This window comes from Cynocephalus volans, chromosome 12 (genome assembly GCF_027409185.1).
Source record: "Cynocephalus volans isolate mCynVol1 chromosome 12, mCynVol1.pri, whole genome shotgun sequence".
NCBI lineage: Eukaryota > Metazoa > Chordata > Mammalia > Dermoptera > Cynocephalidae > Cynocephalus > Cynocephalus volans.
This window is the reverse complement of record NC_084471.1, coordinates 22,340,115-22,356,693: the sequence shown is the minus strand read 5'-3', so window position 1 is coordinate 22,356,693 and position 16,579 is coordinate 22,340,115. Positions and strand designations below refer to the sequence as shown.

Sequence of the window (16,579 nt, the reverse complement as noted above, 5' to 3'; positions counted from 1 at the left end):
TCCTATAGTGCATAAATTAGTGGTTCTCAAAATTCAAATGGTAGTGTGCATCAAAATTTGCAGGAAGATTCTGGTTTGTTAGGTCTGACGTGAGGATAAAGTATGTTAACGTGCACTCCCAGGTGATTTAGATACAGGTGGTCAGTGGATCACACTGGCATAACAAATAAAGATAATCTTAAGGTAAGTATTGTGGCAAGTCCTGTATTTACCTAACCCTTCTATTCTTCACCCCTTCTTCCTTTCTGAAAGCACCCTGACACGCCTAGCAGTCTCAGTTAAAAAGAATCAAAGCCTAACTTGGAAAGCTAATCTTCTAAGCAGATGTCTCAAGCAGCCTCGATATCTACCTCTTGGCCTCCCCTGTCCATTCACTGAACACTTTGCCACTGGGCAGGGTCCTCTCACCCCGACTCCTGCCCTCATCCTTTGGCCTCTCAGGTTGTTAGGTCCTCATCTAAAATACCTGCCACTGCACTCCATTCAAAGTCCCCCAACTCCTGTGGCCACACCTGAAGCTGCTCCACCTTCAAAATCTCTCCTTCAAAGATCCTGCTCTCAAATCACTACCTCCTCCCCTTCCAGCTCAGTCATCTGCCGCCACTACAGCCATTTGCCAGCTTCATCGGGATTTCCAATCCATTACCTTTTTACTTTTCCTCTATCCACAAGGCCCCCCCTCTTGTCTTAGATTCAAATTCCAACATTTCAGTCAGTCTCTTGCAACCAACTCTTTGTGCTTTCACTGCATTTGTCTGACAAAATCTTACTTGTGCAAAAACCCAACTTTCTCTTTGCCTGCCCCTGCTCCTGTGCCTCTGGAGAAAATTACCCAATAGGGCAATTTTGTATCACTTTACATTTATGCGTTCCAGTCTCAATTGGGTCCAATGTGGCCTCAAATCCTCCCATTTTGCTCTGGCCAACTCATTCTCCCCAATTACCATATTAAGGCTTTTCTGCTCTATTCAAACCTCAGCCCTGTTACTTCCCTTCTCAACTCTCCTTTTACCCTCAGTATTTGACCCTCTTTCTATGAGTATGATTTTCAGAGAAAGTAGTTCAGACTGAAACCCCCAAAACTTCTGCCTTCAAACCTACACCCTGCCTGTCCATCCTTTCCTCCTCTTAGACTAGGGAGATGTCCCTCCTCCTGTGTTCTGGGTTCCCTGGCCTCTTGTCTTCCAAGAATCTTACATTATCCATTATTTCTCTCTCCTCTATATCTTCAGCCTCTCTTTCTTTGCTCCATCTCTCCCATTAACATTTACAAATACTTATATCTCTCACAACTTAAATCCTTGGGCCTTATTTCCAAACCAACTACTGCTTCCTATCTTTTTCTTAGCAATCAAAGTTCTAAAAAAGAAATATCTAAGCTTGTTGCGTCAATTTCCTCACCTCCCATGTACCCTTTAAGCCACTCTAAGTCAACTTTGGCCCCCACCACTCCTCCAAAAGGGTTCTTGCTCTAAAGTCACCAGTGACGTCCATGTTGTTAAATCAAATGACATCTCTGGTCCTCATCTCACTTGACTCTCAGCAACAGTCAACACTATTTGCCTGAGCTAGCTGGTTAGCTCAGCTGGTTAGGGCACAGCCTTAAAACACTGACGTCATGGGTTTGGATCCCCATGACCCCATACTGGCCAGCCACCAAAAATAAAAATAAAAAAATAAGGAACAAAGTACTGATCAAAACTCTTTTTTTCTCCCTCGATTGTCTTCCTTCAGTTTGCCTAGCTTCACATTCTCCTGTTATCCTCTTAGCATTCTGCCACCTTTTCAGTATCTATGTGAGCTCCTTCTCCTTCAAAGGACCCTTACATATTGGAGTTCCCCAGGATTTGGTTTTATTCAGTTCTCTTCTCAATTTACACTCTTTCCCTAATGTTCTCATATATGCACATGACTTCAAATATCAGAGTTTCTCAAAGTGTGGTTAACGGGGGCTGACCCCGTGGTGCACTTGGGAGAGTGCGGCGCTGGGAGCGCAGCAGTGCTCCCGCCCGCGGGTTCGGATCCTATATAAGGATGGCCGGTGCGCTGCTCACTGGCTGAGCGCAGTGCGGCCGGTCACAAAAAGAAAAAAGAAAAAAAAAGTGTGGTTAACGGACCAGCCTGTCAGGATCATTTGAGGGGAGATGAGGTGGAGATGGTAGGTGGAAGGCAAGGGGAAATAAAGGTGTGTTAAAATGCAGATTCCCAGGTTCCATCCATGGCCTACCAAATTAACTCTGTGTGGGGACTGGGAAATCTTCATTTTAAATACACCCTCCAGGTTATTCTCATGTCCACTAAAGTTTGGAACCACTAGTTGGTCAGATTAAAAAGGACAGCTCAAGGGGCTGGCCAGGGCTCACTCGGGAGAGTGTGGTGCTGATAACACCAAGGCCACGAGTTCGGATCCCTATATAGGGATGGCCGGTTCGCTCTATGGGTGAGCATTGTGCTGACACCACCAAATCAAGGGTTAAGATCCTCTTACTGGTCAGCTTTAAAAAAAAAAAAAAAAAAAAAGTACGGCCTAACATCTCCATCTGGTGGCTTACTAACACCATTACCTTATTTTCTCAATTGTTAGGAAACTTAAAAATGAAAAACAGGAAGGAAATAAAGGACAAAGGATATGAATGGTTTATCCGCTCCCTGAATATTCAAGATTGGATTATGTCATCCTTTGACTTTTCTAGCTCCAAATGAGAATTCATCTATACTCAAGTTTCAAATTCTCATCCAACTAAATAAAAACACAAGAATTGGGATGACTATTTCATCACACAAAGTTTCTTATAATGGAACCAAAGGCATTTTATGGATTTTCAGTTAGCCTTCCTGAGCCTAGCCAATAAAAAGCATTCAAGTTTCCACTAAAAATTTAATATGGGCCATTATAAATTTACCTAAAATTTATGGCAAACTGTTGTTCTAGTTATAAAAGTAACAAATATTCATAGCAAAACAATTTTTTGAAGATATAATTTATGAAGGAAATGAAATTCACCCATAATCACACTACCCAGAGACAATACACAATTTTAAATTGGGGGTATTACTTCCTTTCCTCCTTTTTTCTGTGCATATATGTATTCTTACCCAAATAATTAAAAAATATATTTCAACTTTTGTACCTGCCTTAGTTTGCCACCAGCTCTGCATTTTGTTTTTGTTTTTGTTGTTGGGCTTTTTTGTTTTGTTTTGTTTTTTGCGGCTGGCCAGTATGAGGATCCAAACCCTTGACCTTGGTGTTATAACACCACGATCTAACTGAATTAACCAGCCAGCCCTTTTTCTGTTTCAAATAATATATTTTACTTCTTTTATTTAAGATTTGGCAAGCAAAGGCTTCAGGATTTTATTGACTCTGATCACTTTTAGACTGCCTAATTTAAGTAACAGTTTCCTTCCTATAATACACACCATTCACTATGTCATCATAAAGATCGAGTTGGATTTTTTTTTTTCCTACAGTGACCCTTACTGAGATTATCTATCATTTCTCTTCTTTTTTGATGGTAAAAGTTTCCCAAGATTGATATCCATCACCTTTGCATTTTACTACTATAAAGAGTCTACCTGGAGACTTTACCATGTGCCTCAACAGGTAATTTATAGATAATTTATAACAGATACAACAATCTTTCATGATTTGTCTCAGTACTAATTCTTAGAAGGTCACATTGTTAATACTTCATATAGATCTTCACTCATTTATTCCAGTTATCTGGACTCTTGACGAAACATTTTCCCATTTTCTTTAGTAACCAGTGGTGTAGAATCTTGTCAAAGTTGTTTGAAAGACTGAGTATTTCATCCTTGTGTCCTTATTCAGTCTCAAAGAACTCAGGTGATATAATCTTAGAAAATTTCTCAATAGATGAATCCTGATGATGGACCTTAAGGTATGAGTAGTAGTTTAACAAATGGATAAGGAAGGTAAAGCCTGGTCAAGCAATAAGAACAGCATCTGCAAGGGTGTGGAGGCATAAAAGTGAACAGCACATTTGGGGAAATACGACTTGTCTGACACAGTGTAAGGCCCAAAGTGAGGCTCGCAGGGGAAGAAAAACAAGGAAGAATCATCATAGCTACCATTGAGGGAACATTTTTGATGTGGCAGGTGCTTTACTAGTGCCTTACAAAAATGTCTTCAGATCCTTTCAATAACAAAAAATTTACAAGGTTCACTGTATTCTAATTAACAGATTTGATTCTTCCATTTGCTTTTAAGTATGGCAGCTTGCCTTCAATCTGAGTAACTAATCCAGGAACTTGGTCTTCCACATGCACCCAGTCTTTATTCTGTGAAGCTGGAATGTTGCTCCTTCAGGGAATAACTGACTTTGGCTTGCTAGTGTTTTTGTCAGCCCAGCACCTGTTCCCTCAATCTCTTGGTAAAATTCTGCCGGGCCTTAAAAACTAACGCCACCTTGAGGGACATTACAAGTGGCGCCATTATGGCTCACAAGGGCGTATTAATGTGGCCGCCTGAGACGGCGCCGGGAGGAAGTAGGGTGGGAGTGTCTGCGGGAACCTTGCCTTAGCCCTTATTGGCCAAATACGAGCTTCAGCGCTCGTGAACACTGCGTGATTGCAATAGCTCGGCATTGAGACAGGATGCATGCTCTTGACAGTTAAGCTGATAGGATTATGTTAAAACCTCCCCTCCCCATCTGCCTATAAAAGCAAGTGTTTCTATATTGGAGCCAGAAACCTCTTGACTCTCTGGGCTATGTGAGCCGGAAGCAGCCATGTCCTTGCCATGGGGAGAGAAGTTGACAAGAAGAGAGGCAGGGATGGATGGTGTTGAGCAACAGTCCTGCAAGAGTATTGGTCTCCTGTACTCCTCTTTGTTTTTACCTTAAGCAGTTTGAGTTAGATTTGCCTCTTCTCATCCAAGTGTAACTTACTGGCTAAGAATGAATTTGGTAGAGATCTGGGTTGAAAAGCTGGCTCTGCCACTTAATAGTGAGACCTTATATGCAAGGCACTAAACCTAGTTAGACCCCAGTCCCCTCATTGGTAAGATGTGGTTGTGGTGTGGAGGAAATGAGATTATGAACATTAACCATTTAGCACATAGAATGTGCTCAATAAGATGTAGCTTTTCTTAGGGTAAATGGGAGGGAAGAGCAATTGGACTGACAAGAAGCCCCCTATACCTCCCCTTAACGAGGCTCTGCACTCCTGTCACCATGAAGTTTGGGATTAACCTTAAAATCAAATGTGGCAGTCTTGATAACTGTTGAACACATGGGAATTCATAGTGCTAGTCCCTCAACTTTCTAACTTTTCATAATCTTTTTTAAAGAAAAAATGATCTGTTGAGATTATCATGTGATTTCTTTTTTGGGGACTGCTGATGTGGTGAATTGCATTGATTTTCAAGTGTTGGGCCAAACTTGCATTCCTGGAGTGCACTCAACTTGACCATAAAGTGTTATTCCTTCGAGGACTAACTGAATTTGGCTTGCTATTGTGTGTGATTCTTTTAATGTAAATTGCCCATAGTTTTCCTTTCTTATGGTATCTGAGCCAGGTTTTGGTGCTGGGGTTGTGCTGACCTCAGGGATAAGTTACATGTTTTCCTTTTTTCCCCTACTCTCTAGAGGAATTTGTGTGGGATTGGTGCTGTTTCTTCCTTAAATACTTTAACGTGAATAGTGACTACACTGTACTTTTAAATCCTTTATCTGTTAGTCATTATTTGTATACTTTCTGGTATATGTACAAATTATTTTTAAAATGAACACATTTGAGGAAATAAAGTAGGAAAAAAAACCCCAACAAAACTCTTTTTAATTAGACAATGTGCCGCTTTCCTAGCTAAGGGCAATGTAAGCATTTCACCCTAATGACTAGACTAGGAGCCTCATCTCTGGCCTGGATAACAATCCTTTATGCAAACTTTCATCATTACATCATCATCACTGACATTTGCCAGGCAGGACTATTTGCCAGGCATTGTGCTGGGTGCACTACATATGTTATTTCCTTTAATCATCACCATAAGCCTGTGAGGCAGCCACCAGGATTGCCTCCCACCTTTCAGGGGAGAAATCTGAATCACAGCAAGAATGTACAGGGTCCAAGACTTGAGCCTCAGTCATCTGATGGCAGGAAGTGTGTTCTTCACCCACATTTGCCACTGTCATGCAGAGGCAGCACAGTCTGGTGGGGTCAGGAAAAAGAGACAAACAACCTGGGTTCCAACCCACCTCTGCCTCTAACTCTCTCTAAGACCTTGAGCAAGTCACATATCCTCCTGGCCTTGATGTCCTTGCTGATAAAAAGTAAGGCTTGGTCCAGATAGTCATTTTGAAACTCCACCTGTGGGGACTGGGAGTTTGGAGGCACCATGCTGGTGAAGGGCAGGATGGGCTTCTTTCCTTCTTCTGTATAACAGACGGCTATGGTTTGAATGTTTGTGGCCCTTCCAAAATTCTTGTTGAAATCTAATCACCAATGTAACAGTATTAAGAGGTGGGGCCTTCAAGGAGTGATTAAATCATGAGGGTAGAGCCCTCCTGAATGGGATTAGGTGCCCATATAAAAGGGCTTGACTTGAAGGGAAGTTTGTTCCCTTTTCCCTTCCACCTTCTGCCATATGAGGAATCCCCTCTGGAGGACACAGAGTTCAAGGTGCCATCTTAGGAGCAGAGAGTAGCCCTTGCCAGACAACTGGACCTGTTGGTGACTCAATCTTGAATTTTCCAGCCTCCCAAACTGTAAGAAAATAAATTTCTGTTCTTTATAAACTACCCAGTCTCGGGTATTTTATTACGGCAGCACAAATGGACCAAGACACATACTGGCATTCTGTAAGATCTCATTTGAACTAATGGTTCTGAGGCTTTAAATATTCTGAAGACCATCTGACTATCATCAACTTCTGAGGTTCCTCTGTCCTAACGGTGAATGATTTTACAAATATTCTATGATTCTATTATCTGTCCCCTCATCAAGCTCCTATTTAGGTGTGGACTATATTCATCTAACCACAGGAATCTCCATTACACCTAAATGTTCAATTCTCTGTAACCTTTCTAGAATAAATTCTTCCCTTTTAGATACCCCCCTAAATTTTTATATGATAAATTCCATTTAAAGCCTGTCCCCCGCAATAAAGTAACATGTTATAATACTAATCTCTCCTTATATGACTTTCCACTTAATTTTAGTAGTTTTCAGTACAGAACCTGATACCCTGTACAGGCATGCAAGTGACTGTTGAATTTGGATACAATAAATTCAACCCTCAAAGATTTGAAAATCAAAGCATCAGACAAAATGTAACTTGTTATAAGACTTCAATTTTTGAAATACATAATAACCTTCACAGCACAAACACAGTATTTACATTTCAAGTTCTTTTTACAAAATATGTGTGCCATTTTGAAAGAATACTGTTGAGATCATGATCTAAAATACCTGTCAGAGTTCAAAAAGGACTCATGGAATCTGGTCTCCAAAATCTACTGTATAATGATATAAACAAAATATGGCTGAGCGTCAGGGTTTATCCATACATAAAAATACTAATTTTCAGTGAACAGCAAACGATGGCCTGTGGGTCAAATCCAGCTGGTGGCCTGTTTTACAGATACAAGCAAAACATGGTTTTTAGATTTTTAAAGGGTTGTTTTTTTTAAAAAAAGAACAACTAAACAACAACAAAGAAGAATATGCAACAAAGAGACATGTGGCCTGCAATTATTTACTATCTGGCCTTTTACAGAAAAAAGTTTGCTGACCCCTGCTCTATACAAACCAAATGAGAGAGAGCTACTGGAATATACTTAAGAGTATTAAACAAGACACCACTGTCATGTGCCATGGCCATCAGCACTACTCATTTCTAAAATGAGGCACTTCTGTTTAAATATGTACATTTCCCAAACATAATTACATCTGTAAGTAGCACTGCTACTTAACTCTAGCCCTTTGTAATTAGGTCTGCACACAAAATCACAGTATTCTTATAGGCTGAAGCAAACAAGCACAAAGTATTTCAAATGTCAGTCAATGAGCTATTCAGTAGTTATTAGTGGCTTAAGACCACTTACAGTTTCAAAAGTTAATAAAATCCATAATTTAGACATTGCCAACAGGAAGTGATATTACTGCATTATTTAAATAACATCTATAAAAATATGTTTAGAGATCCCATTTCATTATTTTCAGAAACAAGAATAACTAGTTAACTTAGTAGCTACTTATTTTTTAAATGGAAAATGAAAAAAAGGAAAAAAGAGTACAAAACTATAGAAAAAGGCTTTGGAATGCAACGACTCCAGTCTCTCAGCAATCGCTCCCAAGCTGGCCTCGGCTTTTCAGATTAAAGTTAGTCTGCAATGGTTGCTGTGGGAAATTAGCATTGTCTCTTGCCGGTGAGCTTAAAAGAGAATGACAGATCCATGAGCAAATGCTTTAAAAATAAAACCAGTTCAGGGCTGCTCAACACACAAGTTTTCAGTGTATTGGTTAAATAATTCCTGGTCAGTGGGTTATATTCATGGTACAAAACAGTATGTTACTGGTTGTTTTTCCTTCTTCAGGCCAAGTTGGCTAAGCATCACATCACAAAGACATCTCTGCGATGATGAGTTTTAAAATGCTCAGTAAATGCTGAGGTAGACGATTTTCAATGAAGATCTTCTATACTCTGATTCGATTGGGACTGGCTTCTTTCTGTATTCTCCTTCTGGGAAATATCTTCCGCTTAAGTGCAATTAACTAAATAATGGAAGACATAAAATAAATTTTAATTCTTCATATTGATGGAAGAGTATAAGTGCATCAAACTTTCTTTCTGAGAGCCATCTGACCTTAATCATTTCTACAGTTTTATACATAAAAACAGACAAGTATCCATCATTCCTCTCCCAAAACAAAACCAACCACTAATTTTGTTTAGCTCTGTAAGGGTCAATATGTCTAGATATGTGCCCACAAAGACACCCAAAAAGATTAAAATTATTTTGGCCCGTTCTTCATTTTTCTAAGACCTATGACCTCAGATTTTTATACAGCTATTACCAAGCATATTTATTTTTAAAAATGTCCATTTGCTAAGTCTTTCCATTGAAGGACAATGGCTCTGTTTAACTATTAAGACACTGCCTTTGGGTTTGAAAATGACTGCACTGGTAAGATAGGATTATTTTTTTAAAAATCAAACACCTATAATAAAATTCTATCACCGTTTTTTCTATACATTAACAATTGTTTGAAAATACAGTGATACCCATTTATGAATGTGTTGTAATGCAAAAGTTCATTACTAAATTGGTAGCTTAGAACTTGGATATTTTTTTCTCATAGAAACAGTTTACTCATGATATATCTGAAGTAGAAAACTAAACCACTATTATAATAAAGTTTCAATGAGGAAAAAAAGTGTACTTTATGGTTCCCATTTGGGATCGCTATTGTTTAACCTGTTTTCCCTCTCCCCGAACGTGAAAACCTGCCTCCTCATTCATTTAGAGGTGGAAGCAGAGCTGACCCAAGCATAAGCCACCAAGGTTTAAATGATGAGCTGGGATTTGGGAGTGGATGAAGAGGCAGTGATGGCTGGTTTGGCTGTGAGGGTGGTAGGGGTGGCAGGAGGAAGGAGTGTGATTTGAGTAGGAAGAGAGAAGGGTGCTGGAGAAGTGAGGGGATTTAACCTTCCCTTCCTTTCTGCCTCTGCCTGCCTCTCTACTTGCCTCTTCTCTGCTGATATAAACAACACAGAGGAAAGACTGAACCTCCTGTTCCTGCCGCTGCCAACAGCAGTTCCGTTCAGCCAGCGTCCCTCTCCTTCCCCATCCCAGGCTGGCTTGCAGCACTCATCGGTTCCTCACTGGACTCCTGTTCTAAAAGCAGGTACAGTCTTTCTGAGCTCTTGTCCTAAGATTTTCAACTGCCAGGAACAATGGCAACAAATAGGAAGAACAATCTCTATGACCCTGGGAAGCAGATGAAGGTTAAGTTGCTGTCCTGCTCACCTGCCCAATCTCCATTTTCTGAATTTCCTTCCATCTACAACAGGAAGCCCAGTCATTTATCCTAAAGCTCTCAGTACTTAGGTGCCTCCTTCTTGGCATAAGTAAGTAAACCTGATGTACATTTCCTGAGCGACATCTAGAAAAGCTCCACTCAAGAGTCACCTTGATCAGAGGCTGGGGCAGGGTCGCTTGCCCCTCACGGGTCAGGTTGGCCCAGACGCCAGATCCATCCTTTTTTTTTTCAGAGCACTTCATACCTGAGCCTCATGAGGATTCTCTTATCCCTTTCTTTTTACCTCACAAATCTCCCCCCTACTTCTGGACCCTCACCTCAAGGATGCTGTGTGTGTGCTCATTCAGGGGCGAGCCCAGGTACAGAGGGGCTGAGGAGGAGGGGAGGAAGGAGAAGGGAAGGAGAAGTACCAGCAATTCAAAGAAATGCAAGTGGGGGACTGGCAGTGCGAGCAGGACAGCACAGAACCATGCCATGTCTGAAGATAAGACACTGTGTTACTATAGGAAGGTTAAAAGAAAGGGGAAAAATTGGAGATGCATATAAAATTAGTATCAGATGAGGATTCTGGGGTTTTTTTTAAATTAAAAATACTTAGATCTTTTCCGTTTTAGCTTGAAGTCTGCAAGCTAATCTACTGAGTCCTAGATAAAAAGAAAACTGGTAATGAATTTAGAAGAGCAATGAATAGAAGGTTGTTATGTTGACTGCCTGAATTTTAGCAAATATATTTGACATACTGATATATAAGCTATAAGCCACCAGGAGAAATTGCAATTTTCTGGTTGTGAATTTATATCATTTTCTTAAGGTTCAGATGCTCATGTACCAAGAAACACTGTTTAATACCCACATAAAATATATAACTTACCTGTTCAGCAAAAAATGAAAATACAGTAAACATAATCAATGTTGCTAGTACACAATGAGTCCAAAACTTCAATTTGTCTCGATACACCCTCCTGTTCAGAGAGAAAAGCAGGTAAGTACCCCTTTATATGGTTTCACTGTCATTAGTTAGGAGTTTTTAATATACTAGTTTTACAAAAACAATGTTGTGAAACACAAAAACATTGCCTAGAGGCAATTCTAAAATGTTAACACAATATACGTTTCCAACATGAGTTTGGATTTTTTATTATGTCATATTAAATACTACACTTGAATTAGTAAAGTTATTCTAGCATAGGAGAGGACTTCAAAAAACAAAAATCATTTATTAGGGCCAGCCCGTGGCTCACTTGGGAGAGTGTGGTGCTGATAACACCAAGGCCACGGGTTCGGATCCCTATATAGGGATGGCCGGTTGCTCACTGGGTGAGCGTGGTGCTGACAACACCAAGTCAAGGGTTAAGATCCCCTTACCGGTCATCTTTAAAAAAAAAAAAAAAAAAAAAAAACCACTTCTTAAACAAAACCAAACCACTCTTTCATTTGTTTTTATTGATTCATTCACATTCATTCAGTCACTCAGTCCCTCGATAAAGATTTCCCGTGGAACAAGACAAAGGCCTGGCTCCAAAGTGTGTACAAACCTGAGGAGTGTCACAGACATGCCGGCCGACAACTAGCCATCACAGAAGATGAACAGCAATATGCATTATCAAAAGCCAAGTCTTAGGGAAAACTGAGAGAAATGAGAACAGCACCACAGAGGTGGTGACATTTCCTTCACGCCTTGAGGGGGAGAGGAAAGGCCCGTGGCTGAGGAAGGAAAGGAGCAGCGGCAGGGACAGAGGCGCGCTGTGTCCTGCAGAGCCACATGCAGCTGGCACAGGGCATCAGGGAGAGCCAGGCCGTGGGAAGGCCGGGCAGGAACTGCCGCTGGTCTGGAAGACCACGCGGTGGGGTTTGGACGTAGTACTGTAGTGGGAAAACAGATGAAATGGTGAGGCAGAGGGGGTGTGTGTGACACAATCAGGGTACAAATGGTGGCCATCTGAAGGATGGAAGGACAAGCAGACAGCCAATCCGGTTTTAACCAGACATGAGAAAAGAACAAGGGGCAAGAAGCAACAGAAGAGACACTCTGAAGACAGAATCAATTGGACCTGGTGACGATAGGATTTGGGGGATAAAGGCAGTACAGCACAGTCTCCTCATCTGTAATTTACAAATAATGAATAGTGTGTTATGAAGATTAAATAAAAAAGGTTTAACATAAGGTTTGGAAGATATGCTAATAACCACCAAATTCAGACTTCTGTGGTGAGTTCCAGATTCTCATTTACAGATGTTTGGGAGTGGATGTCTCTACCTCAAGTCACATTCAGAAAGGCACTCTCCCATACATGGTTCTTCCTCCTGTTTTCCTACGTCTGTTAATAGGGTCACAACCAGCCCAGTCAACTGTAATGCCTACAGTGTCATTCAGATTCTATGTGTAATTTAAAGAGTTAAGAAGCCACAGGCAGGGGCTGGTCGGTTAGCTCGGTTGGTTAGAGCTGATAACACCAAGATCTAGGGTTCAATTCCCTGTACCAGCCAGTTGTAAAAAAAAAAAAAAGGAAAAAAAAGGCAGCAGCAGCCACCACATGCTACGGGACAGCAGTCAGTGAATCACCACTGAGCACTGCTGTGTGCTAGAGAGGCACTGTGGACTCTGCCCCTGAAGAGGGCTCACAGTCTAGCAGGAGAGAACATAACCAGACAGACTGCTCTACCATGCAGTACGTGCTGTACCCCAGAAAGGCATCTGTGGGAACAGGAAGAAAGCCATAGCAGAAAACCAGAGAAAGATGACAGGGGGCTCATGAAGGGAAAGAGGAAAAGGACAGTTTCTAGGAAGTAGGGCTGGGGTGGGGGTCGGGGGGGGCAGCAGTCAGAGATGACACAGGAACCAAGCAGGATGAGAAACAAGAAGCCCCCAGATCAGGGGACTGCAGAGAGCATATCCTATACCTGATGCATGTCATTTTTACAACACGGAAATCAAAGTCCTCTCCATCTGCTTTTAAGTCCCCTCCTTTCTTATTCAATTGGGCCCGTGAAGGTAAATTTAGTCACAAAGTAGATGTGGAGAGGTAACACTTAAAGCCACCCAAAGATCTTTTTCCTTTGAGCTAAAGGCACGTGAAAACAGTGAGAAGCCATTCCTTGCCATTTCTGGAAGACAAGACCCACAATTCAGTAACAACTTCTCCTTATAAAAATAACAATATATAGATATCAGCTACACACATGCTAATTGTCTCATTTAGCCAACTCCAACACCTCAAGTCACATGTCCAAAACGGTACTCTTCCACACATGGTTCTTCCTCCTATATTTCCTATGTCTGTTAATAGGGTCACAACCAGCTCAGTCAACCCTAATGTCTACAGCATCTTTCAGAATCTATGTGTAGTTTAAAGAGCTAAGAAGACACACAGGCTATGGGACAACAAAGTGTTGTCTGAGTCTGAAGAGTTCTAGTTGCCAAGGTCTGCCAATTTCCCCTCTAAAATCTCTCCCAATTCTGTCTACTGCCTTCTCTTTATTCCTTGCCCTGCGTCCTTGGCTCACACCTTGACTGTCTGTCTCCAGGACTATTGAAATGCTTATAACTTGCCTCCCTGCCTCCAGTCCTCAGATAACCCTGCCCCACTCCAAACAGCTTCCTCACCAGTTCAACTTCCATACTACTATTACCATTTCGAACCATGAAGGCTGCTCATGACAAATATCTAAAAATAAATCTCTCCTGGGGGCTTCGGTCTCTAAAGAAAAAAGTAAATCAGATATGGCTCCTCACAATCTCTCCTTTCCCTCCGCACAGCACTGTCTTACCCCTCGGTGCCTTTGCACATGCCACTCCTTCCACCAGGAATGCCCTTTCCTACCTGGAAAAGTCATTTTCATAATTCAAAACCAAGCCCAAATGTCACCTTCCCCTAACAAAACCAGCTGTTCCCTCCTCTGTACACCAACAGCATTGAACCCCACCGTCACACTATGTGAACTGTATCACAACCATTTGCCTGGTGTCTGGCTCCCTGGAGAGACTGTGAGCACCACAAAGCCTGGTACCATGTGCCTTTTTCTTTGTATTCCTAGTATCTGCCAAATGAAGGCAGGTAAAGGGTCAATATCTTCCCAAAATGAATGAGAAAATTATCTTTATAATTAAATGTTGTCAATGGCAGTACAATAAAAGATGAAGAAAACATATAAAGCAGCTTTGGAATACAGTGGAATGTGCAGAAGGTTGGGAGTCAGGCTGGATTGGCCACTTGCCAGCTACTTCAGCCTGAGCAAATTCCTCACCTTCTATTACCATGTTCTCATCTGTAACGTAGCAACATCAATACCTTTCATTGTAGAGAGTAGAGTGAATATATTGCCCAGCATGGTGTCTAGCACAGCAGGTACTCAAGAAATAGGGCAGCTGCTCTGATGAAATACATGATGACAACTAAGGCTCAGCAGTGTGCTCAGCCAGGCTCCGGGAAATGGACAGCCCGGGTTCACATGTGGGCTCCCCTAGTCACGAGCTGGGACACCTTATGCACGTCACTTCCTATCTCCATGCCTTGGCCCCCTTTCTGAAGAATGATGATAAAATGCACCAGCCACAGAGTTGTTGGAAGAGTTAAATGAGAATGTGCATGAAAAGCTCTTAGTACAGTGCATGTTACCTAAACACTCAATACTGGTAGTGATTATTACTGCAGTAGATAATAAATTAGCTGATTGAACAAAAAGAAGAATCAAAATTAAGCACAGTAGAAAGAAAAACAATGGCCACATCAGTGTGATTTGCACTTTTTTCCTAGGTAATTAGGAGTTGCTTGAAGTATCTTTTCTGAGTTTCTTTTTCTCCTCAGGCCCTCTAAGTGTAACACCCTCAAATTTCCTTTCTTGACTCTTTTGCTACTCTCTCTGAACTCTCTCCTGCCAAAAATCTATTCTGGGTCATGATTTCAACTGTAAGCTCTGTGAGAAATGATTTCCTCAATTAGGCCTTCCTTAGTTCCAACATCCATCTCTCTATTGCCAACTCTCCCTTACATGCATTGCTGTTACCACACACCGCTACAACCAGCTACCCTGTCCAACGCCCCTGGGGGTCAGGGGCGCCAGGTTTCCTAAGTTAAACCTGGTGCCTTAAAACCTCAGCCAACTTCTGGCTCTCCTCTCCTTTGTATCTGGCAAGTCGCCAAGCTCAGATGTCATTCCTTTGTAACAGCTTGCTCTTCTTTTCCACTCCCGTGACTCTAGTTGAAAACGGCACTCACTATGGAGCCCCCGCGTGAAAGAAACCACACGCACAACACCAAATATTGTGATACCTTTTATAAGAAATGCCTAGAAGAGGCAAATTGATACAGAGAGAAAGCGGATTAATGGCTACCAGGGGCAGAAGGTACGAGGTGTGGGGAGTGACTGCTTAATGGGTAGGGGGTGTTCTGAAGTGATGAAAGTTTTCAAACTAGAGAGACGTTGCACAACATTATGAATGCATGAAATACCACTCAATCGTATGCTATATGACTTTCACCTCAATTTTTTAAAAAATGCTGTCCTTGATGCTTGTCTTTTGTTTTCATCCTTCACAATGCTATCAGATAATTTCTAAACAACACTTAAACAAATGTCGATCCTTCACCCATTATCTGTAAAGTTTTCTGGTTAGTTATAATCGCCAACCTGACAGTTGGGTTCTTAAGAGTCTGAATGAAATAGCTCTTAATACCTTTCCAGGCTTATTTCCTACTATTTCAGTATATAAATTCTCCAACAGAAATAGTGGGAAATAAGCCTGCCCTGATTATTCTCATCTCAAGATGTTTGCTCATTGTTCCCTTCTCACCAAGCCCTCAGGACTTAGCATAATCCCAAAGCCTCTGACCACCAGCTCTGCACATACTGACTTCACACACCTTTCATTTTGTACTAAACTAGCTTTTCCATATTGCTGTTCCTGTTGGCCTATACACTGATCAACAGTTAAATAAATGAACTTCCAACTAAACTGAAAGAGCCCGGTTACGTATTTTTTCAAATCTCTTAAAATGACAGTATTTTTCAAAGATTAAACTCAATAAAAATTATAACTGTATTTTTGCAAAGAAATTACAGAGCAAATAACACATTAAAGAAATGTCATCATTCTAAAATATAGATATGTAGAGTATGTATACACATGTACACACATTGTATGTATGAAACATGAGAATTTACCATTCCTGCAGCTCATGCATGTGAAGGAAACGGTTTCGATACTCTCTTGGCAGCTCGAACTGGGAAGGTATGGGGAACATGGATTCATAAAAGTCCCTGAGAACAGCCTTCACTGTCTGGGCGTCTTTATGATTGTGGTCGATGTTGTCATTCAGGCAAACAAACTTCCTGAAATAATAGAGAACCAGGGTTATTGGTTATCATAAGGATGAACCTGACCTAACAAAACAAGGAATGTGTATTCCAAATATATTTTAAATGAGCTATGTCTCAAGTTGGCACATTTGCTGATATGATTCTTTGGGGCAGTAATGTTCCCTAAAATTTGTTGTTAGGTACTCCTCACCTGTAAAACAAGAGAACTAGGGTAGACAGATCACCATAAAAGAGCCTTCTAGCTATGGGAGTAAAT

The 16,579-nt window shown here is 41.2% G+C and overlaps 1 protein-coding gene across 1 annotated transcript in view; it reads right to left on the bottom strand.

The window, feature by feature from the left end:
- Nucleotides 1–7,338: 7,338 nt before the first annotated feature.
- GNPTAB (N-acetylglucosamine-1-phosphate transferase subunits alpha and beta) overlaps nt 7,339–16,579 on the bottom strand; it is a 95,453-nt gene continuing 86,212 nt past the window's right edge. The window contains exons 19-21 of the mRNA XM_063075651.1: nt 16,168–16,335; nt 10,877–10,967; nt 7,339–8,736 (exon numbers count right to left, since the gene is read on the bottom strand). Of these exons, the coding sequence (XP_062931721.1) occupies nt 8,659–8,736; nt 10,877–10,967; nt 16,168–16,335 (337 nt within the window). The 3' untranslated portion in view covers nt 7,339–8,658. The remainder of the gene's footprint in view (nt 8,737–10,876; nt 10,968–16,167; nt 16,336–16,579) is intronic.